Consider the following 15,844-nt stretch of genomic DNA (forward strand, 5'->3'; position numbering starts at 1 on the left):
TTTTTGACCGCACGTGACCCAGTTTCTAACTTGACCTAGATATCATCAAGATGAACATTCTGACCAATTTTTATGAAGATCCATTGAAAATTATGGCCTCTAGAGAGGTCACAAGGTTTTTCTATTTTTAGACCTACTGACCTAGTTTTTGACGGCACGTGACCCAGTTTCGAACTTGACCTAGATATCATCAAGATGAACATTCTGACCAACTTTCATAAAGATCCCATGAAAAATGTGACCTCTAGAGTGGTCACAAGCAAAAGTTTATGGACGGACGCACGCACGGACGGACGGACGGACGGACGACGGACACCGCGCGATCACAAAAGCTCACCTTGTCACTTTGTGACAGGTGAGCTAAAAAGGAAAGTTACTATTTGAATATGAAATCAATCTCAGATTTACTCTTTTTGTGGAAAAATACATTATGAAGTTTCTGTTCAGTTATGATTGGAAACATTTCTTAGGATTCTGTCCTTGCCTCTGAATGTACAGTATTTAGTAGAAAACGAAAACATATAAATGCAATGATTTAATAACCTATTATATACTTTAATTTATAGGATTCTGTCGCGTTGATGAGGATCTCCAACTGACATCGAGTAAGCATGTGTATTAACATCACATATCCAATTCAAGTCTAAATTTATTTCAGTGATATGTGAAATCTTGTAGATTTAAGTTTACTATACTACAGGTGACTATGGTCGCAATGCTCCTTGTTTTTGGTAACTTGGGTGGCTGTGGTCACAATCTCCTTAGGTAGTTTAGGTTTTTCGTCTACATGCTAAATTTGCCCGAGTTACATTAACTTTGTCTAAATCAGTTTAATATTTGAGTGAATAAGGCAGTTTTTGCAGTGATAATTGAGATCTTGTAGATTTCAACTTGCTATACTACGGGTGACTAAGGTCACAATGCTCCTTAGGTAGTTTGGGTTATCATCTACACACTTAATTTATCCTAACTGCTTTTGCCTATATCCAATAAACATTTTAGTTAATGTGTTATTCTCATAATATAACTAAATGGGGATAATGTTTCAACACACTGGTTGGTTCCCTGTAGCAGTAGTGATGTAAGCTACTAGGGCAGTTGAAAGTGTAACAACTGTTTTTACGGTTGTATGTTGTTGTTATAGTGATGTATTCCACTAGGTCGGTTGACAGTATATCGAACCATTGGTTGCTTGTCTGTTGTTAAAGTGATGCTAACCGCTAGCTCTGTTGACACTTTAGTGTGTTAACCGCTAGGTCAGTTAAATTGTGTTAACCGCTAGGTCGGTTAAAGTGTGTTAACCGCTAGGTCGGTTTAAAGTGTGTTAACAGCTAGGTCGGTCAAAGTGTGTTAACCGCTAAGTCGGTTAAAGTCTGTTAACCGCTATGTCGATTTAAAGTCTGTTAACCGCTAGGTCGTCTGTTAACAGCTAGGTCAGTTTTCAGTGTGTTACCGCTATGTTGGTTAGCGGATAGGTCCGTTTACAGTGTGAACTAGGTTTTGCCCATTACTACGTAGCGTAATTCCTAGTTTCACAAGCCCGCAGTCCGCAGTTGCTATTTAAGTCAATTTATTGATGAAAACATGCGCTTGCTTGCTCGTCAGTCAGTGGGTCTGATATCACGCGGCCTTTTCTGCCACTAATTTATAGTACTGATAATTTTATATACAATATTGTTTGATATCTTTGGCATAACTTGTTTGTATAGAAGTGTTGACCTGGAATAAAGTGCTATTGCTTGTATGCTGTTGTTAGTTATTGCCTTGAGAAGTCCTAAAATAATTATCACCGTATGACCACGCTTCTTTCGATGGCAAAAAAAACGTGTACTTCGTGTCTTAAGACCATTTCAAATTGAACTAATATTGTTTTAGAAGCTAACATGTATTTTAAATGTAGTTTTAAAGGTACAAATTGTAACGCCATGCTCGCCGATGTTTGTTTTTAGTAAGATAACGCCGAATCACGCTCTGACACGAGCTCACGCGAGATTACAGCCAGTTGCCATTCTGTGTATTTTATACTTCTTTGATATACCTGATTATAAGTCATCTGTAGCAATGATATCATATTAAAAGACTTTAATGTACCTGATTATAAGTCATCTACAGCAATGATATCATATGAAAAGACTTTAATGTACCTGATTATAAGTCATCTATAGCAATGATATCATATGAAAAGATTTTAATGTACCTGATTATAAGTCATCTATAGCAATGATATCATATGAATGGACTTTAATGTACCTGATTATAAGTCATCTGTGGCAATGATATCATATGAAAAGACTTTAATATACCTGATTATAAGTCATCTATAGCAATGATATCATATGAATGGACTTTAATGTACCTGATTATAAGTCATCTATAGCAATGATATCACATGAAAAAACTTTAATGTACCTGATTATAAGTCATTTGTAGCAATGATATAATATGAATGGACTTTAATGTACCTGATTATAAATCATCTATAGCAATGATATCATATGAAAAGACTTTAATATACCTGATTATAAGTCATCTATAGCAATGATATCATATGAAAAGACTTTAATATACCTGATTATAAGTCATCTATAGCAATGATATCATATGAATGGACTTTAATGTACCTGATTATAAGTCATCTGTGGCAATGATATCATATGAAAAGACTTTAATATACCTGATTATAAGTCATCTATAGCAATGATATCATATGAATGGACTTTAATGTACCTGATTATAAGTCATCTATAGCAATGATATCATATGAAAAAACTTTAATGTACCTGATTATAAGTCATTTGTAGCAATGATATAATATGAATGGACTTTAATGTACCTGATTATAAATCATCTATAGCAATGATATCATATAAAAAGATTTTAATGTACCTGCTTATAAGTCATCTATAGCAATGATATCGTATGAAAAGACTTTAATGTACCTGACTATAAGTCATTTGTAGCAATGATATCATAGGAATGGACTTTAATGTACCTGATTATAAGTCATCTGTAGCAATGATATCATATGAAAAGACTTAAATGTAGCTGATTATAAGTCATCTGTAGCAATGATATTATATGAAAAGACTTTAATGTACCTGATTATAAGTCATGTAAGTACAGTGGAGTCCACTTATTTGCATACCCAATTTGTCAAAGCAAAATATGCGAATAACCGAGCTATTAGTTTATCCGAATATATGTACATGGCATCTGTTTCGGTATGCTTCGGCTGCTCTGAAGCAACAGTTATTACTATGAATCAATACGGCAACATTAATTGGAAAATGTGTCACTAATGGAGTGATTAATCATACCTGTGTATGTTTTAAACAAATAAAGCTGTAAACGACAATATTTTTTATTTACCACTGACTGGAATTTACCCGCGAATCGTACAGATATCAAAATGCCAAGCCGGTAATTTTCCATTCCACAAGCACGTGCGACCTATCGTAATGCCTAACTTACAATGCCGTTACTTTTGTTCATCGACACGTATACAAAAAACGCGCGTCACACATTCATTTTTTTTATTTTATCGCTTCAGATTTTCAACACCGATTGAGAAGTAATATAGTTTGAATTCTATAACGATTTAAAAAAGGTTTTAACAGAAATGTTGGCAAAATTCTGTAAAAACGGTCGATTTTTCATAAAAGTACTTGCAAAATTTCAAACAGCGCGATCCTAAATACTTATTACCTTCTAAAAGAAAATAGATGATACAAACTATGGGCATAAAATTCAGACTTTTGACCAGAAAGTACAAAGAACAGAATAGAAAAATCTTAAATAATGAAAGGCAGCAGCAATTTAAAAATATGAAGTATAACGATTTTTGCACAGATTTCTGTTATGCGACCTCGCGAACGTACATAGAAATTGCGGTTAAAAAACAAAAATAATGTTGTTGCGTATTTTTAATAAGTTTTGAATGAATCTTTGTACATGTATTTTTTGACACGACACTTTATAATAAGATATTCTTCTCAAACCATTTTGTAATTTCCTTGAGAGCAAATAGGTCACAGGTGTAAGAAATCTGCTATTATAGTTTGACACGTTTACCTGTCAGTTTGTACGGGATATTGCACATTCGCTTTAACAAATTAAAAAGAAGCTTTTTTATTGATTGTTACAACACTAGATCTACTTCTCAGCACTTAAGTACCGAGGCGGTACGATCAAACAGTGATGTGCAACATGGCGCGAAAACATGACGTAATGCCACGAAAATCTCTGGGAAACTATACAGCTTTGATCTCCACTTCTAATGTCACGCACCGATTGTCACCTAGGCGACGTGAAACAGCTGATCGGCTAGAGTAATTCACAATTCACAGTAAATTTTCGGCATCTTTTGATCATTTTTATCGCTGTTCGCGACCAAATTAGTGGACTTTTAGCCAAATGTTTTATGCAATTAAGCCGGACGGATTAAAAATTTAATGCAATTATACGTAAATCTTTAAAGGTAATTATATAGGGATCGATCGGTGCTTCAAGTTCGTATGCGAATATCCGGGATATGCTATTAACCGATATGCAATTAAGTTGAACGTACTGTAATGTTATTATGTGAAAGGACTTAAATGTACTTGATTACAAGTTATCTACAGCAATAATATATACAAGAACTTTAATGTACCCAATCAAAAGTCATGTGTTACAATGGTACTATATAAAAGGGCTTTAACATACCTGATTACAAGTCATGTACAGCAATGAAAACTTTTATGTACCTCATTGCAAGTCACCTATAGTAACAATATTATACAAAAGATAACAGAAGGCAGAATTTTGGAATTCAGAAATAAATATTGACATACAGGAATTTTTGTTCACTCCGTCATACAAAAATATACCTTGTTCACATTGGCAGGTTGCAACGCCATTCTGTGATGAACAAACACCATTGTTAAGGCAAGGCAGAGTTAGGCAGGGGTCTTCAGGTGTATCACACTGTATACCTGTCCATTCATTCTCACACCTACAGGAAGTAACAAAATTATAACCTTGTACATACTTGTTTATATTAAGCTTAAAATATGTTGACACTTCACTTATCTTGTTTGTTCCACTGAATTCAATATTGTTTTTTTATTTCAGTAATATATGGCAGCAAGGAAATCAAACCTGCATTCCTTGTCTTCTAAATAGTTCCCTGCAAATAACTGAACACTTGTCCACATGAATAAGGTGGAATGACTTGAGACATTTCATCTTCAGTTATTATCATGAAGAAAATAGGATAACGTCTCTAGAATTTAACCGTCTAATTTCAAAAATGTAAATGTTGTGTTCTATTTACTGTTCTTTTTTGAGAGCATGCAAATGACTGTGACAACATACACAGCACATATCTACATTCTACATGGCTTAACACCTGGTACATTCAACAATTATTGCAGGTAAAATGTTTAAAATTCACTGATAATTTCAAAGTCTACTGTTGTTTAGCAACAATCTGTGTAACCTCGCTTACGTTTCCTTGAAAAATATTTTTGAGTTATTCCGCAATAAACTGACCTTGAACTATGCTGCGCATGCACCATGTTTTGGCTATTCCATTTACACTCTGTGTGTAAAGTTTTCAATAAAAACTAATGTCGTCACCCCTTACATGGGAGGAAATTTCGAAAGCCAAATGCTGCGGTATAGCAAGCAGTTGTAATTTACGTTTGATGAAAATACACCTCTGATTCTCATCTAACGTTATTTGAAGTAAGTCATGTTAGAACTGAAATAACTAGAGCTATCACTGAAGGTGATGAAAGTACCCCACGCACGCACTGACACAGTACATTGCAATTTGATGTACACAAGATTGCATAATTATGTGGCCTGTATGTATAAAGACTCTATGTATATAGTATAGTAACAAAAAACAAAGTCCCATAACTCTGAGGAATATTTATCTAAAAGAATGTAACATGCACCATGCACAAGTAGGGTTGGTATTGATCACTTGTGTGAAGTTCCATTAAATTGTGTGCAAGGGTTCGGGAGATTCGGCGAGCACAAGATTGCATATGCAGACTGTATGTATATAGTATATTAACAAAAAACAAAGTCCCATAATTGTGCAGAATTTTTTTCTGAAAGAACCTAACATGCACCATGCACAACTAGGGTTTCTACTGATCACTTGTGTTAAGTTTCATTAAATTGTGTGCATGGGCTCAGGAGTTTATGCATGCACAAGATTGCATATGCAGATTGTATGTATATAGTGTAGTAACAAAAACGAAGTCCTGTAACTCTGCAAAAAACATTTTCTGAAAGAACCTGACGTGCACCATGCACAACTACTGTTGTTACTGATCACTTGTGTAAAGTTTCATTAAACTGTCAAGGGGATGAGGAAAGTTGGTGAGCACAAGATTGTGTCTATGTCTATAGTAAAGTAACAAAAAACAAAGTCCCATAACTCTGCAAAATGTTTTTCTGAAAGAACCTAACATGCATCATGCACAACTACTGTTGTTACTAATCACTTTTGTAAAGTTTCATTAAATTGTGTCAAGGGGATGAGGAGAGTAACAGGTGCGCACAAGATTGTGTCTACAGACAGACAGACAGAAAGACATACAACCTGAAAACAGTATACCCCCCTTACAACTTTGTTGGTGGGGTGTACAATAAGTATCTAAATAAGGTTTATTGTAGAATAACCCTCGTTTGTCGTTCTTATGCATAGAAATACATAAGGCCTTCGTGATATATTCATACGCATAAGAATCCAAACCCGGGTTATTCTACGATAACCCTAATTTTGATACTTATTAATTCTTAAATGTAAGTACAATGCTCGAACTCATACAGCTGAAGGAGTAAATCGAAATTGAAGCCCTTAACCAAACTAGAAATGTGTCCATGGGACACAGATGCCCCCACTACATGACATTAAAATGACAATTTTTTCCCAGATCAGGGGCCATAACTCCTACAATACCAAATGAATCAGGACGTGAAACCCCAGGTACACAACTGCACATGCTGACCAATATTCCTGTAAACTTTGGTGACTAGGTCAAATACTTTTGGAGCTATGCGCAACACAACATTAAAATGACCAATTTTTAGCTAAGTCAGGGGCTGTAACTCCTACAAGACTGAATGAATCCGGACGCAAAACCCCAGGGGCACAACTGCACATGCTGACCAACATTCCTGTAAACTTTGGTGACTCTATGTCTAATACTTTTGGAGCTATGCGCGACACAACATTAAAATGACCAATTTTTCACTAAGTCAGGGGCCATAACTCCTACATGTCTGGATGAATCCGGATGCGAAACTGCAAGTGCACAACTACACATGCTGACCAACATTCCTGTAAAGTTTTGTGACTCTACGTCATACATTTTTGGAGCTAGGCGCGACACAACACTAAAATGACCAATTTTTACCAAGTCAGGGGCCATAACTTCTACATGACTGAATGAATCCGGACGCGAAACCCCAGGTGCATAACTACACATGCTGATCAACATTCCTGTAAAGTTTTGTGGCTCTATGTCAAATACTTTTGGAGCTACGCACGACACAACATTAAAATGACAAATTTTTAACAAAGTCAGGGGCTATAACTCCAACAAGTCTGAATGAATCCAGATGCGAAACCCCAGGTGCACAACTGCACATGCTGACCAACATTCCTGTAAACTTTGGTGACTCTAGGTCTAATACTTTTGGAGCTATGCGCGACACAACATTAAAATGACCTATTTTTTTACTAAGTCAGGGGCCATAACTCCTACATGACTGGATGAATCCGGATGCGAAACTGCATGTGCACAACTACACATGCTGACCAACATTCCTGTAAAGTTTTGTGATTCTATGTCATATACTTTTGGAGCTAGGCGCGACACAACACTAAAATGACCTATTTTTTTACAAAGTCAGGGGCCATAACTTCTACATGACTGAATGAATCCGGATGCGAAACCCCAGGTGCACAACTACACATGCTGACCAACATTCCTGTAAAGTTTTGTGGCTCTATGTCAAATACTTTTGGAGCTAAGCGCAACACAACATTCTTGGAAGGACGGACGGATGGACAAGGGCAAATCTATATGCCCCCCCAAAGTGGGGGCATAAAAAGATAAATCACTTACTGAAATACTTACAAGCAAACAAAATTATCCATTTTATCTAGACAAGTGCCATGAAGGCAAGGCGAAGACTGACAGGCATCTAGTTCCTCGGAACATCTGTACCCAGACCAACCATCAGCACAGGTACATGTGTACTTATTGTCCCCATCAATGCAAACACCACCATTCAGACATGGATTATCAATACAGTCATCAAGGTTAGTCTTGAAAATAGAATAATGTTTCAGAAGCAGCATTTTTCTGAATTGAAAAAAAATCTAAATTTAAACATCCTACATATATGAAGACAAAACAAAGACATGTAAACTAGTTAACTATTTGCTCATCAAAATCTTCAGATAAAACTTTCATGGTTCTTTTTCTTTGAAGGTTCAATTTTAATTTCAATTTTAAACTAGAAGATGCTTTTATAGAAAAGCGCACGTCTCCCCCAGTGCATACTAGTAATAGGCAAGAAGTCAATAGCGTAGCAAAAGTCAAAGAGACAAGGTTGGCTGCAATAGGGATCATCTACTTGACATGTCCAATCACCCCACTAAGTTTCAACATTTGGGCCTAGTAGTTCTCAAGCTATCGATTGGAAACAGTTTTCCATGTTCTGGGCCCCTGTGACCTTGACCTCTGATCGAGTGACCCCAAATTAATAGGGGTCATCTACTTTACATGTCCAATCATCCTATGAAGTTTCAACTTTTTGGGTCAAATGGTTCTGAAGTTATTGATCCAAATCGATTTCCCATCTTCAGGCCCCCTTGACCTTGATCTTTGATCTAGTAACCCCAAAAATAATAGTGATAATCTACTCTGTAAGCCATATCACCCTGATTGAAGATTGAAGGTTCTATGTCAAATGGTTCTCCAGTTATTGATTGAAAAATGAAGTGTGACAGATGGATGGCCCCTGTGACACTGACCTTTGATGAAGTGACCCCAAAAACAGAGGTCATCTACTAAGTCCTATCAACCTATGAAGTCTGAAGGTTCTAGGTCAAAAGGTTCTCAAGTTACTGATCGGAAATGGATTTCCATGTTCTGGTTCAGATATTTTTTTTACAATGTAGAATTTGATTAAACCCTGATTCTTTAAAACTTCAGAATATACTTCCAGTTTATCGAATGTGCAGAACTACCTTCAGCATACTGTTTTGGGAACATAAGTCCAAGGCTATAGTAGATTTCAACAAAATCACTAACATCAAATATATATACAAAGTTCTAAATATTTTACATGTTCAGCATTTCCCATGAATATATAATTACCTTGCATGTTTCACCAGCAAAGCCTTGTGCACAATCACATGTGAAACTGTTTCCATGATTACTGCAGGTGCCCCCATTATCACATGGTTCTGCCTCGCATTGATCAACCTCCTTGTCACATGTTTGTCCTAAAATAAACATTTTCATATTGATGACCATCTAATACTAGTGGATAGAGAGAAAACGTGGAATGCTGCATGACAAACTGTAGGAATTTAAAAAAGAAAGGTTTCCATCTAATGTATAACCTCGACGACAAAGAAATTTATTACTTATGAATATTCATAAAGAAAGGAGAGCCATAAGCTGACCACAAATATAAATCAGTAAATCAACACATGGTATATTTGACACCTTTAAACTTTGGCTAACTTTAAATTTTCCCTACTATATTATATCAGTTAAAAGTTTCAGGTAAAGCATATACTATACCATTCTAAAGCTATGTAAGCAGTTCTTACCTTTCCAACCTACATGACACATACATCTATAATCGTTGCCCTCATCTACACATTCTAATGTGTTGTTATGGTTACATGGGTTGCTATGGCAATAATGGATAATCTCTTCTTCACAAACTTCACCAGTAAAACCTAAAAAATATTGTATAGGAGGAAAATTTCAAACTGCTGTCCAAGCATTAATAAAATCTGAAAGTGAGCCCACCTCTATTTCAAGTGACCTTGACCTCAAAGACAGAAACCTACAATTTCAAATGATATAAAGTAGTTCAATAAAATGAAAACTATCTAAAGAAATCATTGTATATTATTTAATTCCTGCTGCTACTACTGAGTAAAAATCTGACATTATGTTTTCCAAACACAGACATACCTGGACGACACTGACAGGTAATTCCATTATTGCTCTGAAAACAGTAACCATGGTTACTGCAAAGATTTTCATCACAGTGCAACTCTACTGAACAATCATTACCAGTGTAACTTGTCTGAAATAAAAACATGCCTTACAATTCATTGTTTCCACATATAAACATTAAAGATATTAAATATGCTCATTTCCAACTATCGTATATGAAATTTACCAGAAAAGTATCACTACATCAAGGCTAGAAATTACTACAAATGTTTAGAATTATTTAATCATTAAATTCAAAACAAATTCATATCTTATTTTCTAAGAAAAATTTATTTTCAGAGAAGAAAGATGTTTGTACTACTTACATTACAGATACAAAGAGTATTTGTTTCATTACTGTATACACATACTCCATTATTGCTACATAATTCACTGTCACATCCAGTCTTCTTCTGTTCACAAAATTCCCCTTCAAAATCTTTAAAAAAAAAGGAAAATTCCCAATAAGAATATAAGCCATAAGTCTAATATAATTTCATGTAACAGTCTTTACTAGGACCAAAGAAATGTAAACTCCTATTCAAGGTAAAATAAAAAATATTAGCATTATGAAAAGGACCCTGACTCCTCATATTCAAGGTCTAGAAATAGTTTGACTTCTAAATGAACTGGACGCAATCTTAATATATTTAAACTCTAAACCTAACAAAATATTTTACTTCCATACATGACCAGGTTTTTCTGTAGCACATTTAAATAGATTAAATCATACGAAGATTTCAAACAGAACTACATGTTAAAGCTTGTACAGTAATATAAATTACCTTTTGTACATAAACAAGTAAATCCATTCTCTTGTTCTTCACACTGCCCGCCATTTAAACAGTTGCTATGGTTACAGTAACTTAACTTCTTTTCACAGTTGTCTCCAAAATATCCAGTGTCCTTTTCATCAAATAAAAACTAATTTTTAAATAATTAATTTCAGGATATTAACTCATAGAATCAGTATATCTTAACCATTCAAACAAGATGTTTCTCAGGAATATTGAGACATTCCATTATAACCTTTACTCTGCTAAATTTCTAAAATGGACTTGTCTATCAGTACCATCTATTATTCGAACGGGTGTCCACTGAAAATTTGCTGACTGAATAGCGAACAGCTAGGGCAGACCATGATCAGCCTGCACGTATGCGCAGGCTGATCCTGGTCTGCTCTAGTCGCAAAGGCAGAATCCCTTGCTGCCAACAGGCTAAATGTAAATAACAATTTTGAAGTTTTCATTAAAAAATAATAATCATTTCTGACCTATAAAATGCTTCTATTTGTAACAGAAACTTGAAACAAGAGGATTTTCAGACAATATCAATAGTGAAATGGGCTAAACATTTTTAATATGTATTACAAGCTTTTAAAAACAGAGAAGACAAGAAGACAATTTTTATAGTAAAATCAAAGTGTAATGGTCTACTTACTGTACAGTTGCAAACAGATGAGCCTATCATATCAACACATACACCTCCATTTTGACATGTAATCCCTGCACAGTCATCTATATTCTGTGAGCAACTTAAATAGAAAATATAGCACTATGCAAATGACAACCATAACAACAACCCTTTTATAAATAGAGCATGAAGGTTGTAAGATACATCTATCAAATAAACTTGACAGTCATTTCAGCACTGAGCAGTGGCAAACTAAGGCATGAAGTAATAAAGAGCTACAAGTGTTAAAATAGGGTTATTATAATAGTAGCTTGATCTGGGATACAGTATACGGCTTGAGTTGATTTTGCCAGGTCAGATCTCACAAGGAGCGTATGTGCCGAGTGCGATCCATCCTTGCAAAATCCACGAGAGCTGAATACAAAATCCCAAATCTAGCTACTGTTGTAATGACCCTTTTATTATACACCTCCACCTTTTTGTTTGCTTATTTATAATCAAATTTTTTTGTTTGCTTATTTATAATCAAACTATATCTTTAATGTTTGTTGGTGTTTAAATGAAATGAGTGCTATTTTTGTGAGCACTATTTATATAACTGTGTCAGCTCATGCATATTCAATGAAAGTAGTCTGGCAACATACAATACAAAAGGTACAATATGGGTTTTTTTCTGCTGATCATATTTACTTGTGAAATACAATCCAAACCTCTGACAGAGTTTATATTGGTATATAAAAATTCTTGCTACATGCCATTCCAGAACATTTTGAAAATAGATCTTGTTACAACTTCTGTTGATGTCAAACAAAAAGGCCAACTATCTGGTATACTATATTCCATCTTAGACTGACAAAAAAAACTGCAGCTCATGTTACACAACCAAGACCTCAAAACATACAATTATACTGAACTGACAAACTAGGATAGTTTATACTCAGTAACAAAACAGGCTACTATAAAACATTTCTTGTTACCTGTCCCCTGTAAATCCTGCATAACAATAGCATATAGATCTACCATCTGTCTGGTTATACACACAGTTGCCATAGTCACAAGGGCCATCTGTACAGGGGTCAACTGGTAGCTCACACTGGTCACCTGTGTAACCTAAGTAATAAAGATAGTTACCATAGAGTCAAGGGTCAAGGCACAAGGATTGCCTGGCAGTTCACACTGGTCACCTGCGTAACCTAAGTAAAACAGACAGTTACCATAGAGACAATAGTCATGACACAGGTTCAGACTCTCTGGCAGTTAACACTGGTCTCCTGCATAAGCTAGATAATAGACCGAGTTACCATAGTGACAAGGGTAATTGCACAATGATTGTCAACTCACATTTTGCTAACACAACTTGACAAAAAAACCATAAGAATTGCTATAAAATGTAACATTCTACTGTAACTCATTTTATGATGGAAAAGGTTTTTGTTGACTTCAGGCACAGTCATACAGTGGTTATTACTGTAAGATTTCTTGCTCTTTCTTATTTTTTGATTGACAGAGTAAAGTACTGAATATATACCAGAGATATATTTCTTGAAAAACAAATCACCTAAAAATCCTTTAAGAAATAGATTTTACCTTCTGTACACTGACAATAGTAGGAGTCCCCCATTTCAGAACATTTCCCAGAATGTTGGCATGGTGACCTTGAGCACATTCCTTCTACACAATTTTTCTCTGTAAAATTCACAATGTATTTACATGTCATCACATAAGTGCAAAAAGTGGACAACTGCATTGACTTATGGTAGTTCTGCACATCTGATAAACCGGAAGTGACGAGTAACGTCATTTACCCGTAAAACGGAGAATAAAACCTGGATTCCTCATACAGAAATGAGAATCATTTTATGAATTAATGGTGACTTGTGACTACAACAGCAACATTACTATTTTTCTAAAATTAAAATATGATATTAAAACATCTGACATGTTAAATAATTCAGAACTAGAAAATGCTTTTGTAAAAAAGCGCATGTCTCCCCCAATGCAAAGTCCTATAGGCAAGAAGTCAATAGGGGTCAGGAGCAAAAATCAAAGCGACACTGACGGTTTGCTGCAATAGGGATCATCTACTTGGCATGTCCAGTCATCCCGCTAAATTTCAACACTCTTGGCCTAGTGGTTCTCAAGTCACTGTTCAGGATCCTGTGACCTTGACCTTTGATCAAGTGACCTCAAAATAAATAGGGGTCATCTACTCTGCATGTCCAATCATCCTATTAAGTTTCAACATTGTAGGTCAAGTGGTTCTCAAGTTATTTCCAAAAAATGATTTTACATGAACAGGCCACAGTGACCTTGACCATTAACAGACTGACCACAAAATCAATAGGGGTCATCTACTCTGCATGTTCAATCATCCTATGAAGTTTCAACATTCTGGGTCAAGTGGTTCTCAAGTTATTGATCAGAACTGGTTATCAATGTTCAGGCCCCTGTGACCTTGACCTTTAACGGAGTGACTCCAAAAACAATAGGGGTCATTTACTCTGCATGAACAATCATCCTATGAAGTTTCAACATTTTGAGTCGAGAGGTTCTCAAGTTATTGCTTGGAAATGGTTTTCCATGTTCAGGCCCCTGTGGCCTTGACCTGTAACAGAGTGACCCTAAAATCGCTAGGGGTCATCTACTCTGCATGACCAATCATCCTATGAAGTTTCATCATTCTGGGTCAAGTGGTTCTCAAGTTACTGACCGGAAATGGTTTTCAATGTTCGGGCCCCTGTGACCTTGACCTTTCACAGAGTGACCCTAAAATCGTTAGGGGTCATCTACTCTGCATGACCAATCATCATATAAAGTTTCAACATTCTGGGTCAAGTGGCTCTCAAGTTATTGACCGGAAATGGTTTTCAATGTTCAGGCCCCTGTGACCTTGACCTTTGACGGAGTGACCCCAAAATCGATAGGGGTCATCTACTTTGCATGTACAATCATCCTATGAAGTTTCTACATTCATGGTCAAGTGGTTCTCAAGTTATTGATCGGAAATGGTTTTCAATGTTCAGGCCCTGTGACCTTGACCTTTGACGGAGTGACCCCAAAATCAATAGGGGTCATCTACTCTTCATGACCAATCATCCTATGAAGTTTCAACATTCTGGGTCAAGTGGTTCTCTAGTTATTGATCGGAAATGGTTTTCAATGTTCAGGCCCCTGTGACCTTGACCTTTGACGGAGTGACCCCAAAATCAATAGAGGTCATCTACTCTTCATGACCAATCATCCTATGAAGTTTCAACATTCTGGGTCAAGTGGTTCTCTAGTTATTGATCGGAAATGGTTTTCAATGTTCAGGCCCCTGTGACCTTGACCTTTGACGGAGTGACCCCAAAATCAATAGGGGTCATCTACTCTTCATGACCAATCATCCTATGAAGTTTCAACATTCTGGGTCAAGTGGTTCTCTAGTTATTGATCGGAAATGGTTTTCAATGTTCAGGCCCCTGTGACCTTGACCTTTGACGGAGTGACCCCAAAAACAATAGGGGTCGTCTACTCCAGCAGCCCGACAACCCTTTGAAGTTTGAAGGTTCTAGGTCAAATGGTTCTCCAGTTATTGCTCGGAAATGAAGTGTGACGTACGGACGGACGGATGGAAGGACGGACGGACGGACAGGACAAAAACAATATGTCTCCTGGGGGAGACATAATACTGTCTTAAAATTAGTGTGAAATGTGTTGTTTACTTTAATCATGGTCAAATATCTAAAAGAAATACGCATAAGGACCTATACATTTTATTTCACCACATTATAGGCTATATGTTTATTTATAACTGTGAGAAATTTCATTAAAATCTACATTGTAGAAAAATTTCTATTCGCAAAAAATATTATGAGAGTAATGATTTTCCCACAGACTCCCATTAGGAACAAGAGCTGTCCGTAAGACAGTCAATTTGTTAGTTTGTTTTTGGTTTAATGCCGTTTTTCAACAGTATTTCAGTCATGTAAGGGCTGGCAGTTAACCTAAAACCAGTGTTCCTGGATTATGTACATGTACAAACCTGTTCTCCACAAGTAACTGCCAACTTTCCCACATCGAGGGCTTAGAGCGAAACTGGTCTATCTGCTTCTATTTCTATATACACTTAGACTAGTTTCGCTCTGAGCCCTCGACATGAATTATCAGAGGTGGAGGATGAATGATTACAGATACAATGTCTT

The 15,844-nt window shown here is 36.0% G+C and overlaps 1 protein-coding gene across 1 annotated transcript in view; it reads right to left on the bottom strand.

Moving 5' to 3' along the window:
* The window catches only part of LOC123562034 (uncharacterized), a 156,262-nt gene that overhangs the window by 11,664 nt on the left and 128,754 nt on the right, over positions 1-15,844 (bottom strand). Inside the window, exons 36-45 of the mRNA XM_053524837.1 lie at positions 13,248-13,346; positions 12,638-12,770; positions 11,688-11,781; positions 11,033-11,153; positions 10,574-10,686; positions 10,224-10,338; positions 9,851-9,982; positions 9,390-9,517; positions 8,142-8,332; positions 4,869-4,993 (exon numbers count right to left, since the gene is read on the bottom strand). Of these exons, the coding sequence (XP_053380812.1) occupies positions 4,869-4,993; positions 8,142-8,332; positions 9,390-9,517; positions 9,851-9,982; positions 10,224-10,338; positions 10,574-10,686; positions 11,033-11,153; positions 11,688-11,781; positions 12,638-12,770; positions 13,248-13,346 (1,251 nt within the window). The remainder of the gene's footprint in view (positions 1-4,868; positions 4,994-8,141; positions 8,333-9,389; positions 9,518-9,850; positions 9,983-10,223; positions 10,339-10,573; positions 10,687-11,032; positions 11,154-11,687; positions 11,782-12,637; positions 12,771-13,247; positions 13,347-15,844) is intronic.

Source organism: Mercenaria mercenaria, chromosome 2 (genome assembly GCF_021730395.1).
Source record: "Mercenaria mercenaria strain notata chromosome 2, MADL_Memer_1, whole genome shotgun sequence".
Lineage (NCBI taxonomy): Eukaryota > Metazoa > Mollusca > Bivalvia > Venerida > Veneridae > Mercenaria > Mercenaria mercenaria.